General features: G+C 38.7%; 1 protein-coding gene and 1 long non-coding RNA gene across 2 annotated transcripts in view; one reads left to right on the forward strand and one right to left on the reverse strand.

Moving 5' to 3' along the window:
- LOC114455950 (uncharacterized) overlaps positions 1 to 13,224 on the reverse strand; it is a 29,540-nt gene continuing 16,316 nt past the window's right edge. The window contains exon 3 of the long non-coding RNA XR_003672774.1: positions 1 to 97. This is a non-coding gene — a long non-coding RNA (uncharacterized LOC114455950). The remainder of the gene's footprint in view (positions 98 to 13,224) is intronic.
- On the forward strand, positions 1,984 to 6,811 carry si:dkey-177p2.6 (SERTA domain-containing protein 3). Its single transcript, XM_028437308.1, has 2 exons — positions 1,984 to 2,064; positions 3,647 to 6,811. The coding sequence occupies exons 1-2, from the start codon at positions 2,045 to 2,047 to the stop codon at positions 4,314 to 4,316; spliced, it is 690 nt and encodes a 229-aa protein (XP_028293109.1). The 5' UTR covers positions 1,984 to 2,044; the 3' UTR covers positions 4,317 to 6,811.

The following is a 13,224-nucleotide window of genomic DNA, read 5'->3' on the forward strand; positions in this document are numbered from 1 at the left end:
CCCAGGTTTACTCTGCATGTCGACTGCTCTCTCTCCTATTGCGTTGTTTCCATGAAACTGGGCCCCGGGGTCCTCTTAATGAGCCGTATGTTAGAATCTGTAAAACAAAAATGTGTAATCAAGATACATTCATTCATTTACTGTCAGTGAAGGAGCTGCAGACTCAAATGATGCAGGATTAGTTGACAATTCATGATACTATGAAAAACATTAACTATTTTCTATTTCAGAAACTTAAAAAGTGCCAGTCAAAGATACATATATCTATATATATATTGAATTAAACTATTTTTCATTATACTCTGAAGAAGACAGTCTTCATTGCTTATGTTTTCAAATAAACCACCTTCAAAATAAAAGCAAAAATTGAAGTTTCTTTTCACAAATGTAGATTTTTCAAACAAAGCCATAAGATGTTTCTCCAAAAACTCCAGACAGTCTGTGCAGTGGAAATGTCATATTTCTTCCACAACATGTCATTTCTATGGCATCATTCCAGCTGAGGGATAAGACAACTTTAAGATGAATCTTTGTGTTCCACAAGATAGAGATGGTAAATATGTTGTCCTCCTCTGAGACCAGGAAGGAACTTCATACCAGCGACTCGTCCTACGGTTGGATTAGCTTAGCACGTAGCGGTTTTTTGTGCCAACACAAAAACCAACGACTCTATGAAAGCTGGTCCACGATACAATTTTGTGTCCCAGTGGTGATCCCCCTAAACGCTGAGGTCTTAAAAAACTTCTAATAATTGGTGTATTGATTATTATATTGTCATTCTCTAAAGACACAGTCCACCATTTAAGCTTCAATATACTTTATTGTGGCAGTCATAGGATACGTTTAATTTCTCAAAACCAAAACTACCAGCTAAATTGTTTTATAAAATGACCAAAATAGTTAGGTTATAAGCATCCCCTTGTTTTTTTTATTTTGTGCAAAAAAAGAATGCTGCTGTTTTTGAGGAGAAAAAACCCAACATTTATACCATCTTTAGTCCCCTTTTAATTATCTTCATTTTTTTTAATTTATCCTGGTCATTATTTTAATATTTTGTATTTACTTTGTACATTCGTAGGATAACATAATTGCATTATATCTGTACTTGTACTTAAAGTTGTCTTTGCTTTTAACTTGTTTGCAGAGTGGACTAGTTGACTGAATAGCTGGTGTGTTATGCTTTGTTTTAGTAAATACATGCTTAAGAAAAAATGTTTCAAAACCCGGCTAAAACACGCGGGAAACGGGCTTTAATTTTGAAGGAAACATCCAATCTGGCAACCCCGGCCACCACAGAGTCACTGCTACTACAGACTGCAGCACGAGCAGCTCGACTTCACATTCTGTCTCCACCAATAAGGAATCTCCATATGATGACTTAAAAGAATGTCAGTGGTGAACCGGATGATTAAAAAAAAAAGGTTTTTTTTTTGTGTAAACTGCGCACATCAACAACGTCAACTGCAACACTTAAAACGGGAGCCATTCAGTTAAACGGTGTTTTTAATGAAAAATTATTTAAAACAAATTCACATCAAATTCCCTTTCAGTCCATACTAGCTTGGTGCTTTAGTTCAATGTGGGGGAATGTCAGGATTCTGAAGGTATAGCTCGCCGCAACTCATTTAAAAAAATAATACATAACTAAATTAAAGATTAACTGTTTACATTTGGCACTGGGAATTTATTACATTTAGTTTTTATGAACTGAACTAGTTTTTTTTTCATAATTTGTGAACTGAACTTTGAACTATTTTGTGTAGAAAAATACATTTCCTAACACTGGTGATATTGTCTCGTTAATAATTGTTTCGCTGTGATTCTCCGCTCACGTGTTGCAGTGGATCGTGTGACAGTCTTTACGAGTCGGCCCTGAACGCATCAGCAGGAACATCCTGCCGCACATTCGCTGCCCCGTGAGCGGGGGAAGAGGAGGCGGGTCTAGCAGAATGTGGACCAATGAGGTGCAGCGGTGCGGTTGTGGCCTCGCCCCCAGTCGTGGACGGACTGGACATTCCTCACGCTGCGAAGAGCCGACGGACTCATGACGCTCTGCAAGGGAACGTAAGGTTGCTTTTTCATTAATATTATTTTATTAAAAGCTTTATTTTCCACCTGGATGACATTCAGGTTCGTTTTTCAGCTCAGTTTATGGCATATTTGTCCAGAGGTGACATGCTGGGGTACTGGGTTCAAAAAGTGGGGTCCAAACCAGTGGTTTTCTAGTGATCTGTTGGTTTACTATATTAGTAATACATCGATATGGATTTTATTCAACAGATCCGACCATTTGAAACTTCAATTACTATTATTTTTTGATATATTTTATTTACCTGTAATTTCTATATATTCATTGCTGCTGTGAAGCACAAATTTACCCCTTGGGTGACTAATAAAGTACTAAACCCAGTATAGTCTATACTTTTTGTAACATAAAAGAGAAAATGAATCTGGTACATTGCATAAAGAGGCAGTTTATACTTCACATTATGTTGTTTGTTCTGTCGAGATATATTGTCGATGGTACAAGCGATATCTTGATATTGTGAGGGGGTGGGGATGGGGTTGATGAAAGCCTTTCCATTCCTGCTACATCTGTCCCAAGTGAGTGTGTCTTTTCAACTGCAGGAGCAAACATAGTCAATGTCCAAAAGTCTCATTTGCTGCCAGATGTATACGTACTAATATATGTCCATATCTTAAATCTGCACAGATAGGAATACATTTTAAAGAATGTCACGATTTGATTTTCATTTTTGACTAGCATGAATTGTCCGTCTGTTTTTGCATTCTATTTGCAGAGTGGCACATTTTTCCACTTTAAATAGGAAAAATGTCTTTTTTACATTATTGTTTATATCATTTTTCATATTCATTTGAGTTGAAAGTGTTACACCCAGAGTACGTATGCAAGTATTTCCAGAGTAGGTCAAATAATGTTATTTTTCAAACAGCATTTTTTTCCTATCCAAAAATATTGTCCCGTATCATTATCGTGTCGTATCATATCGTCTTGTGAACTTTATCATCAAACCTCTGATACAGATTAACTCAAAGATGTAAAAAGACGTCACTGGTCCATCACAGTCCTTCATGTGTTGTTATAGTTTTTCTCTGCTAGTCTGGCTGTGGGATCCATCATGGTAACATTTAAAAAAAAAAAAGGTTTGTTTGAGGAGATTAAATACAAATTTCCTAAAGAACTAAGAACTTTCCCCCAATCTATCAGTCTTTGGACCACTAGGAAAAACACTTCAATTTGTTTAAGGGAGATTTAGGAATGATAATTGGCCATGATTTGGGATAGTACTTTTATAACGGCTGGGAATTTTGGGAAGTCAATGTTTAATTGAATTAAGCATTCAGTACACAACTGCCAACATGTTAAAAGTCAACCGCTGAGTGGCAATTTCATCTATGCAAATATTGGTCTATCAATCTGAACAATGAAATCAATCGATAGACGGACAACGAAGCGAGGGCGACATCCAACATGTTTCCCCCATTACACTTCCTCGCGTCACAGGTCACATGTGCAAAGTAGTTGCGGGACATAAAGAGTGGAGGAAATGTAGACATTGAAGGGTGTTTGGGGCTCAGGAGAGAAAAGGACCATAAATTGATTGTTGATCTCCTTGTGATCTAGGTCAATGTTAGGCCGTGGAGTGAAGCGGAAGTGGAGCAGCCTGGAGGAGTTGGGGGCTAATTTAGTCCTAGACACCCCTGTGATGGGGGATAATGAAGGTCCATCCAAGCCTGACACCAACCACCTGCAGCAGCGGCAGCTTGTGCTCGGCCTCTGCCTGGAGAAGCTCCAGCGTTACCAGGCCGGGATGGAGCTGAGCCTGCGGCGCTCCGTGCTCCTGGTCAACACGCTCAAGCAGATCCAGGAGGAGATGCGGAGTGACTCCTGCCTTTTCGTGGATGACATGTCTGTGACGTGCCCAGGGTGTGTAGAAGAGGAGACCATCCTGCCCCTGGATTCAGAGTTCTCCTCTCAGCAGGTGGACGGATCCTCGGACCAGCACAAACCTCCTCCTGCTGCAGCCATTAGTGCGTTCGGTGACGCCGTGGGTTACCTCAGCGACCTTGCCCTGGACGATATCTTTGAAGACATTGACACATCGATGTACGAATCGTCCGATCTGCCCTCAGCGTGGGCAGCAGGACCTTCATGGCCTCTCAGCGTGTCGCTTTGGCCCGATGAGGACCTTAAACTACGAACCTCCTCCCATTCCTCCACTGGAGGTCTGCAGTCATGTCTGACAGACTTAAACGAACTGGACCACATCATGGAGATACTGGTGAAGTCCTGACCTCAAACACTTTACAGTTTTGCTGGTGAAGAACCTAATGCTTCTTGTGCTGAAAGACTTCACCAGTTTGAGGCAGAAATACAAACACCAACTGTTTGATTCTACGCTCATTTGTTATAAAGTATTTATAATGTATTTGACATGATTGAACCAAATTCCAGCCATCTAGTGTTCAGGGTCGCAGGGCTATAGAGCATCAACATAAAAAAATAAACATTTCTGATAGTAAACAACTTCAGTAAATAAACGGCAGCCAGATGTTATTCTAAATGTATTTACCAAGGATTCCAAGATATCAAATGGAAGAAACAAATCTTGTGCTTAAGACAATTTTTACAAGTGACCAAATGATCAATCTTCTTTTAGAAAACCAGTCAAATGGTGACCAGGCAAACATCTAGAGTAAGTTAAAGTTTATTTATATTGCACATTTCAAGAAACTACACAGAGTTTAGATACACTTTAGAGGGAATCCCTGAGATGATCTATGTCATCATCAGTGTTTTCTATTAACAAGTCAATGCAAATGGAGCCTTAAACGTCCTGAGGTTGGCATCCGTCCTGTGTGAGTCTCCGCTTAAAGAATCCACCAACCCTCAGGAAACCTGATCTGCAGCCATGTCTGCGTCACTCAGACTGTCAGACTGATTATTAATTGAGATCCCTTCAATTACAAAAGAGGGAGTGCTGTTGCCACCCAGGAGGCAGAATGTCTGGTCTTTCCGCTCAGGATCAGGACAGAGCGGCTCCTGATTGGCTGGACTTATGTATTTTTGTATTTATTTGAAAGTAGAAGTCCACTCACTCATCTGATATTTTTTCTTATTTATGAATGAAAGCATAACTTGTACTTTGGATCTGTAAGGACCTTGGACTGCCTGTGGACTCGGCCTGTTTGTCACATTCGCACCATTGGTGACATAGCAGTGGGCCAACTGTCTGAGCCAGCTTGTATTTACACTAAGTCCATCATTAATGAGTATTTATAGAGAGCCATGTACCCTCCAGGGGTCGGATGCCTCTTTTGCCATGTCTCAATATTGTAAACTATGTATTTTTATGGCCTTGAAGGTTTTTTCTGCAGTCTTGTACGTTTCCTAATGTTCTAAACCTTCTCTGGGTGTGGATCACTTCTATTCTACCTCCTGGTGTCTGCCTGTTTGTGAATTTAGTTGGGACTCCCCAGTTTGATTCCAGTATACTAGGTCTTCCTCTGTTAGTCTATTCCAGGGGTCGGCCATCCATGGCTCCCGAGCCATATGCGGCTCTTTAGCTTCTACGATGAAGCTCTTATTCTTGATGAAACACGAAATCAGGTATTTTATACAATCACTACAACTTTCCTGCACTTTTGACGAACCACATGTTCCTGTTATCAAGTATATCACGTTTTGTCATTTAACACTAATAATACACATTTAGGGAGAAATCTCAGCTCTTAAACAGGTGACACTATGGGGGATATTGTGGTGAAACAAGAGTAAAACTGATGAATAGTGACTCGATTGATGTGCTCAGAAGTCAATCATTCGTTAAAGTGGAAACCAGCCCCTACATTCTCTGTTATACCGCAACGATTTACTTAAATTTATTTATTAGTTATCTAATAAAAATAGCCTTGCCCAGTCTTCAACATGAAAGAGTAACTAAACCCCCTGCTTTCTCCTGACCTGCCACGAGGGGAGAAATAAAAAAAAAATGCATTGACTATGGGCGGGGCTTCTGGAGCAGTTAAGACACGCCCAGTCTATACTATAAAATCTCCAACGAATAATCTATGCTATGTTAACTAGCTACTCATTACTCAATATACCTCTGTATTCACTCTTCTCTCAATCCAACCTACTCACCACAGATTGTAGCGTCCACAGGTGCTAGGTTTTATAAAAGGGTTCTCAGCCAATAGCAAAAATCAATCCTAATAGCCGGGTTTCAACTCCATAGAGGGCAGTCACTCTGACATTTTACAACAAAATATGCCATATTGAAATACTGAAATGTTGAGAGTTGGACCAAGATCAATCAACAGCACTACTTCATACCCAAATACATTTGTATTCACCAGAAAAAAGTCGTTTTGTGGTTTAGTTACTCTTAAAGAAACTTAGTTTTATCCCATATGTGATGTGAAGTGCAAGAAAGTTGTTGTGATTACTTTCCGTGACAAATTGTTCCTTAATCATAAAAGCCTGAGATTCTACAATCTCCAGCAATGCTAAGGATTACAGTTTGACTATATACTTTATAATTATATATGTATAGAACAACTGCCTGCCCCCGTGCGCTGTAATTAATATTAATATTTTTTGGGTCTCCTGAGGGGCTAAAGGAGTTTTTAAATGTTAACAAGTTGCCGACCTTTGATCTATCTCAATAAGTTGCGATTTATTAATCCGGCCTTTGACTGGTCAAAGTGGCTAATCCTTATCGGGGTTCCATCACCACCTGTTGGTTAGACAGGCCCTTGACAGGCATCCTGATAAAAAAAATAAGAAGAAAAATCTTTAATAAGCCGCAGACGGGTGAAACTCACAGATGTCCTCCATTCTGTCACCCTCTTCTGCCTGTTGTGGGCATTGTGCCTTACTACTGAGCCCACTTTCTCACCGATACCGTTATGAGAATATGCAAAAAAAAAAAAAAAAGCTGAGGTGTTATATAAAGAGCATGGAGGAGCCTGAACATTGTTGGTTTTGCTCTCTCCTTTTGGCCTTTTCGCTGTGCTCACTGAGCACACATGAGCTTAATGGATCCTGACAGGGAATGAGCTGAGGGAGGAGGGGGGCGAGCAGTGGGAGGAAGGGCGTTGCATCATACGCTTAGTGGGAGGAGTTTGAAGCTTGTTTTTGCCTCAAACCCACAGAACCGACCAATCACACGAGAGGAGCTCTTTGCACAGAGGCTCCAAAAACAAGTTGTTTTTGCTCCTGATTTAACCACAGCTCGCTTTGATTCACAGAGAAGTTGTGTTATTTAAGGCTCTGTAAAGCACAAACTGTATGCAACGCAGATTCAAATATAAATGTAACTGAAGGATCAGATATTGATGATATGATTCATACTGTACTGTATTTTTCTGTGGAGTATTTTATAGATTTTATCCAATAATACAGTAAACAAAGCCTTGCCTCCTTGTGTGATTGTTTATAAACCAATATCATGCCTGTGGTTCACAGGCATGATTATTCTTGTCTTAAAGGACAGCTATTGTCTTTTCTCCAACCTAACCTTAAACACCGATAACCTACAGGAGTGATTTCCACCTTTCTTGTGTAACCTCTGAGCCATTCTTCTTCTAACCATCATCACATAACCTGTGCTTTGGCTAAATGTTGCAATGCCTGTGAGCAGAAGACCACAGAGAGGGTTTATTAACACAGGATGTGGACGCCCACATTCTTCACAACAGCTCTGATGAGTGAAATGGAGGTGAACATCGCCCCCTGGTGGAGAAGAAGAAAATCCTTTTTTTTTGTTGTCATCCCAGGGTTAGTTACAAGCACACACTGGAAAGTTGGAGGATAATACAATATGAAAAATGACAAGACATAAGGGAAGACAATATCTAAGTAAAAACAAACAATAAAAAAACATGCATTAATAACAGTGAGTGAGGCGCAACATTTGGTAATAAAATAAAACAAAGAATATATATTAAACAAAGGCAAAAAAAGATGTGTGCAAACAATGCATAAATAACAAGGAATGTGATGATAACCAGCGCCTGATCGAAGCATGACAAACTTTAGTCAAAGTGACTACAATGTCCCAAATTCAATTATTATGACAATAGAGCAGTTTGAACTAGGGCTGGGAAATATATTGTGATTCAAGATATATTGAGAATGACAATATTGCCTATATCTTCTTTTATCTTTAACTTGTTTTGATTTATACAATTACACAGTACAAATCACATCATACAAGTAATTAATAACTACAGTCTAACTGTGTCCTTTACAATTTTTCCATATTTCTGAGACAAGCCACACTATAGAACTCACTCACACGTGCTGTCCCTTAGTGGCACATAGTGATCAGCTGTTTGTTAATAAATGTATCTGTGAGGCATTTTTCATCAGCAAATTTAACCCAGAATTGTGTTTCTGGTAAGACTTTGTGGAGTTAAAACTATTGAGATTTATATCGTATATTGCCATTTTATGAAAAAATATAGAGATATGAGAAATGTGAAATATTTATGATGCTAGTGAGGGAATAATTGCCTTTAATTGTTTAGTATTCTTAAAAAACAAATGTGAAATGTGAGCTTCTTAGAGCACGAGTATGTAATACAATGCAATAAACGTAAGCTCAGCTTTTTCCAGCACTCGCACTTTAAAGAGCCTTAATGTGCAAATATGAAGTTTAAAATAGATATGGAAACGTTTTTTAATGCTAGACCGCAGCAATCATCCAAAAAACTCCAAATAAATGAAAGGGAATGGTGCTTTTTTTTTTTTTCAAGAAAATTATTCAAAGATGGTTTTAAATCCATTACCTATCAGTAAATATAAAAAACACAGTCATTTAAAGAGAAATGACCAATCACTGCCCCCTAGTGTTAGAAGAGTGACAGGACGACATTCTGTTAAAAAACACTCATTTGTATTCATCTTTATCTCTCGCTCTTCATCCATCCATCCATCCATCCATCCATCCATCGCGTTCTGCTGTGTTTCTGTTTGGTGTTTCTCTGCAGAAACCCATTAGTGTGCTTTGGCCCAGTCTCTCACGCTGACTCAGCACAAACACAGCGAGGGACAGCGCAGAGTGATGAGGAGATAAAAGCAGCAGCACTGGTGTTGATGTTGGATTACACAGTTGGAAAGATTTAAAACGTGCAGGCTTCCTTACTCCGACAATAAAGAACCAGACGTCTATTAGCTTTTTACTTACATTATGTCTAATAATGACTATTCAACTACCACTATTCAGTTTGGCTACGTTTTAAATTCAACAAACTAAGCTGGGCAGGACATTTTCCACAAAAAAAGCCACATTTTAGACCATAAAAATGTACACCATTATATAAACAATTATTTTACATTTGCAATCAAGAAAAAGTGCTTTTATGGGAATCTATTTTGTATAGCATTGATGTTAGAAAATCAATGTCCACCAAGCTGGAATCATCACATTGTCCAAAATGTCTTGCTAAAGCATTAAAATGGGCTTTTGCTGAAAATGAGACGCCCAAAATGACAAGGAGCTGTGGCAAAATGCTTTAGATAGTATGATAAAGCTTTCCTGATAAGAAATCTGTGGACTATGTAGGAGGAGGTAACATTATAGATTGTTACCATTGTGACTATTATCTCAAAATGCATTGATGAATCATAGTTATTTCTACTCTAAAACCAGAAACAAACACATTGGTTACATCAAAAGTGCTTCGAAACATTGTCAACAAGTCAAATCAGTGATTAGTTCTGTTTAAAAATTTCACACTGATACTTTCTTTCTAATTCCTTCCTTTTTTGGATACACTGACTTTTTTTTTTTTTCGATATATGTAAACTTAGCCATGAAATAAAAAAAAAAATAAAAAAATAAAACTTTCGATGTCCTGACACGACATCTCCAGTGCATCTCGACGATGCGCGAGTGTTGGTTTGTATGCAGAGTTAAAACAGTGTGGTTAAGATGCTGAGAATGCATTCCGGTTGGTCTCATTAACATTAAGTGATTTATGCGATACATTGCAGTCATTCAAGTGCAGGTCAGCAATTTGATGTTGACTTTGGTCCAAATGGATGACAGGAGCTCCTGTTCACTTTTCTTCATCTTACAGGAAAACCTATTATTTCCTGGTATGCTGTTTCGATGGAGATCTTGTTGCAGAGACTGAGACTCGCACTCGTTACATCAACAAGGAAATTGGGGGAACGTTATCGTTGTGTCAAAAACTGTCAGCTGGAGCTGCAGAGCAGAGGCAGCGATGGTGGAGGTGGGTGTCAATCCCTCCGACTGCACTGAGAGATGGATGATAGCTCGGCCACTCCAAAGTGGAGTTTCAATCGATGGCTGCAGGAGAGGAGATGAATCCTCGACTATGGCACGTCAGTGATCGCTGCCAAACTCAAACAGTGTCATCAATCTGATCACTCATTGATCTGTATCACACTGAACTAACACATGTTGGGGGTCGGAGCCCATACATGGGTCACACGCACGAAAAAGACACAGACACACTGTCCACTTCTATCAACAAAACTCTAACTTCTTAAATTGGTTCAATAAGATTTAGTTTGAAACTGGAATCATACCAAAAAAGGACACTGCATCGTTACATTATTGCTGAACATTGGGCATAGAAAACAAACAAAAAAAAATGTTCTTTGCACTCAAACAACTTTGTTTAGTTATTTATTATTGTTCTAAAATATGTGCTTTCATATTTTATGAATTCATAAGTAGAGTATTGACAATTATGACCTTTTTAAATCAAGCTTACATTTTTATAAGACTCTTTGTGCTGTGGAGAATGAGATTAGGATTAATGCTGTTTTTTTAACAGCATTGTTGCAGGTGAGGGATAAGGAAACTTAAGGATGGATTGTTGTGTACCACAGTTCCACATATGGTATTTTTCTTTGTGGAACAATAATATTTTTTCAGACTGATTTTCATCATGGATCTTTAACTCCAAAGCGTCTCACTCCTTGTTTCTCAGTCTAACAGGTTAAAGCAGCTAATTTATGTCAACCAATTTATCCGTAATGGGATTAAGCACTTGAGCTGAACATGGATTCATGTTTAGTTTAGAGAAAATCCCCCATCAGGCCATGGATCACACACTGGATGTGGCTTTCACATAATGACACTGATGATAAATATAACAAAAAGACATGCTTAGTCATCAACATCCCCCACCAAATTGGTTGTCATTAAAACTCACAACCCTTTCCTAAATGTCCTAAATCTAAGAAGTTTGATGTACATATAAGAAAATATTATCACATCAGAATATAAAATTACTATCTTAAACAGTTTCTAAGAAAAGTTGTCTCCTTTGAAGATACCGCGGCGCAAACAGAGTAAAAAAACGGAACAAGGGCAATAACTCCGGAAAAAATAATTGTGCACTTCTCATTTTCAAACTCCATCAAGGTATTGATACCCTGAGGCCACACACCGAATTTGGTTATCTTATCTTAAACAGTTTCTTAGAAAAGCTGTCCCGTTTAACTCGGACAGATGGACGCAAGGAGCTCAAACTTATATCCCTCTTCCACACTTTGTGTCGGGGATAATAAACCGATTGTAAATTTTGGTAGAAATAACACAAATGGCCCAAAGCTGGCGCAGTTCCACCCAACCATCCTGAATTCATCATAAATGTGGCTAATTATAGACGGAACAGAAGCCATAAGGCATGTCAGATGAATAGATGAGACGTGTGTAGAAAATGTGGCTTAAGCCGCACACACTGACATCCATCATGTGGTGACCACATGAGACGAGTTTGGCTGGTGTGCAATGAATTATAAAGCAGGCACGTGTAGATGTCAACCCCAGACTGTGGTCACAAGTAATTTAACCAAAAAAATAAAAATATCCAAATTTTCCACACAAAATCTATACTAACATGTTAAAAGCCGTCCAATTTAGTGATCATCATTCTAATTCCAAACAATATTTGGCTTGTAATTACGAGTACAAAAATGGGCAACTAGTGGCTTGTGGGCCACATAATGCCCTCGATCTCTTTTTGTGCGGCCCTTAAAAAAATGTAATTGAAGAAGTTAATTTGACACGACAAAAAAAAAACAGAAAATCACATAAAATGGAATGAAAATATACACAAAACAATAGAAAAATAGTGATAAAAATAAAAAAACCCTCACACAAAACAAAAACAATAGCAAACAAAATGACAGAAAATACACAAAATAAGAGAAATACAGAAAACAGTAACAACAAAAAAAAAAAAAATACACACAAAGCAAAGGAGAAATGCACAAAAAACCTTTGCTCTGTCCTACACTAATGTTCAGATCAGTCATTATTATAATACGGCCCTTAGATCAGACAATCTCATTTTTGTGCGTCCCACTGTAATAACAGATGGGTCATGCTCCTGTTAGTAGCAAATGTATAAGTCGGGAAGTGAAGATTTGAACCAAGAATCACATTGTGATGGGGGGAGCATCTCGTCAGCTCTTGTGGGGTGATCCAAGAATAGGGAAAATGGGACTCAATGATTGTGTGTAAGGAAATAAAGCAAACAGTAGAAACAGATTCCACTTCATCTTGGTGCTAACATGAGTCTGTTGTACGAGGGTAAGTCAGCACGGTGGGCATGCTGGGGCACATTTCTGCTGTGCACTTTTCTCTGTGTGTGGAGAATGAAAACATTAAGTATGCATGAAGATGTAATTCATTTCCAACACCGCCGAGTGGAAAGCAGAACCCATTTGCTTCGTGACGGATGAATCCTCTCACACAGATTATTACTGATACAGAGCAGCCCACAGATCAAACCACCATCCATCAGACTGGACACACCTCGGACAAATCTCCAGTCCATCCACATATAGTCAAAGACAGTCACATAACACATTATGTATGAACCTGTGTGATCTCTCATTCTTAAGCCTTCTTATTCAACTCTCACTGGAATTCTTTCCAAAATGTTTAGGTGTGCAGTAGCACATTAGTGAGGTCAGACGGTGATGTTGGATGAGAAGGCCTGGCTCTCAGTCGTTGCCCTAATTTAACTGGCCTTTATTAAGTCCCCGGGCTTTGGGTTTGAAAAAACTGAGAAAATCTTTGACTGAAAGTGATACCAGCACAGCACTTTGGTTGGTCTGACGCTAAATAATAAAACTGTTTCAATTGTGTAAGAAATGTCTTTGGAGTAATTTTTATCAACTTTAAGCCTCAGAACCTATAGTCTTTGGTA

Source organism: Gouania willdenowi, chromosome 22, assembly GCF_900634775.1.
Source record: "Gouania willdenowi chromosome 22, fGouWil2.1, whole genome shotgun sequence".
Lineage (NCBI taxonomy): Eukaryota > Metazoa > Chordata > Actinopteri > Blenniiformes > Gobiesocidae > Gouania > Gouania willdenowi.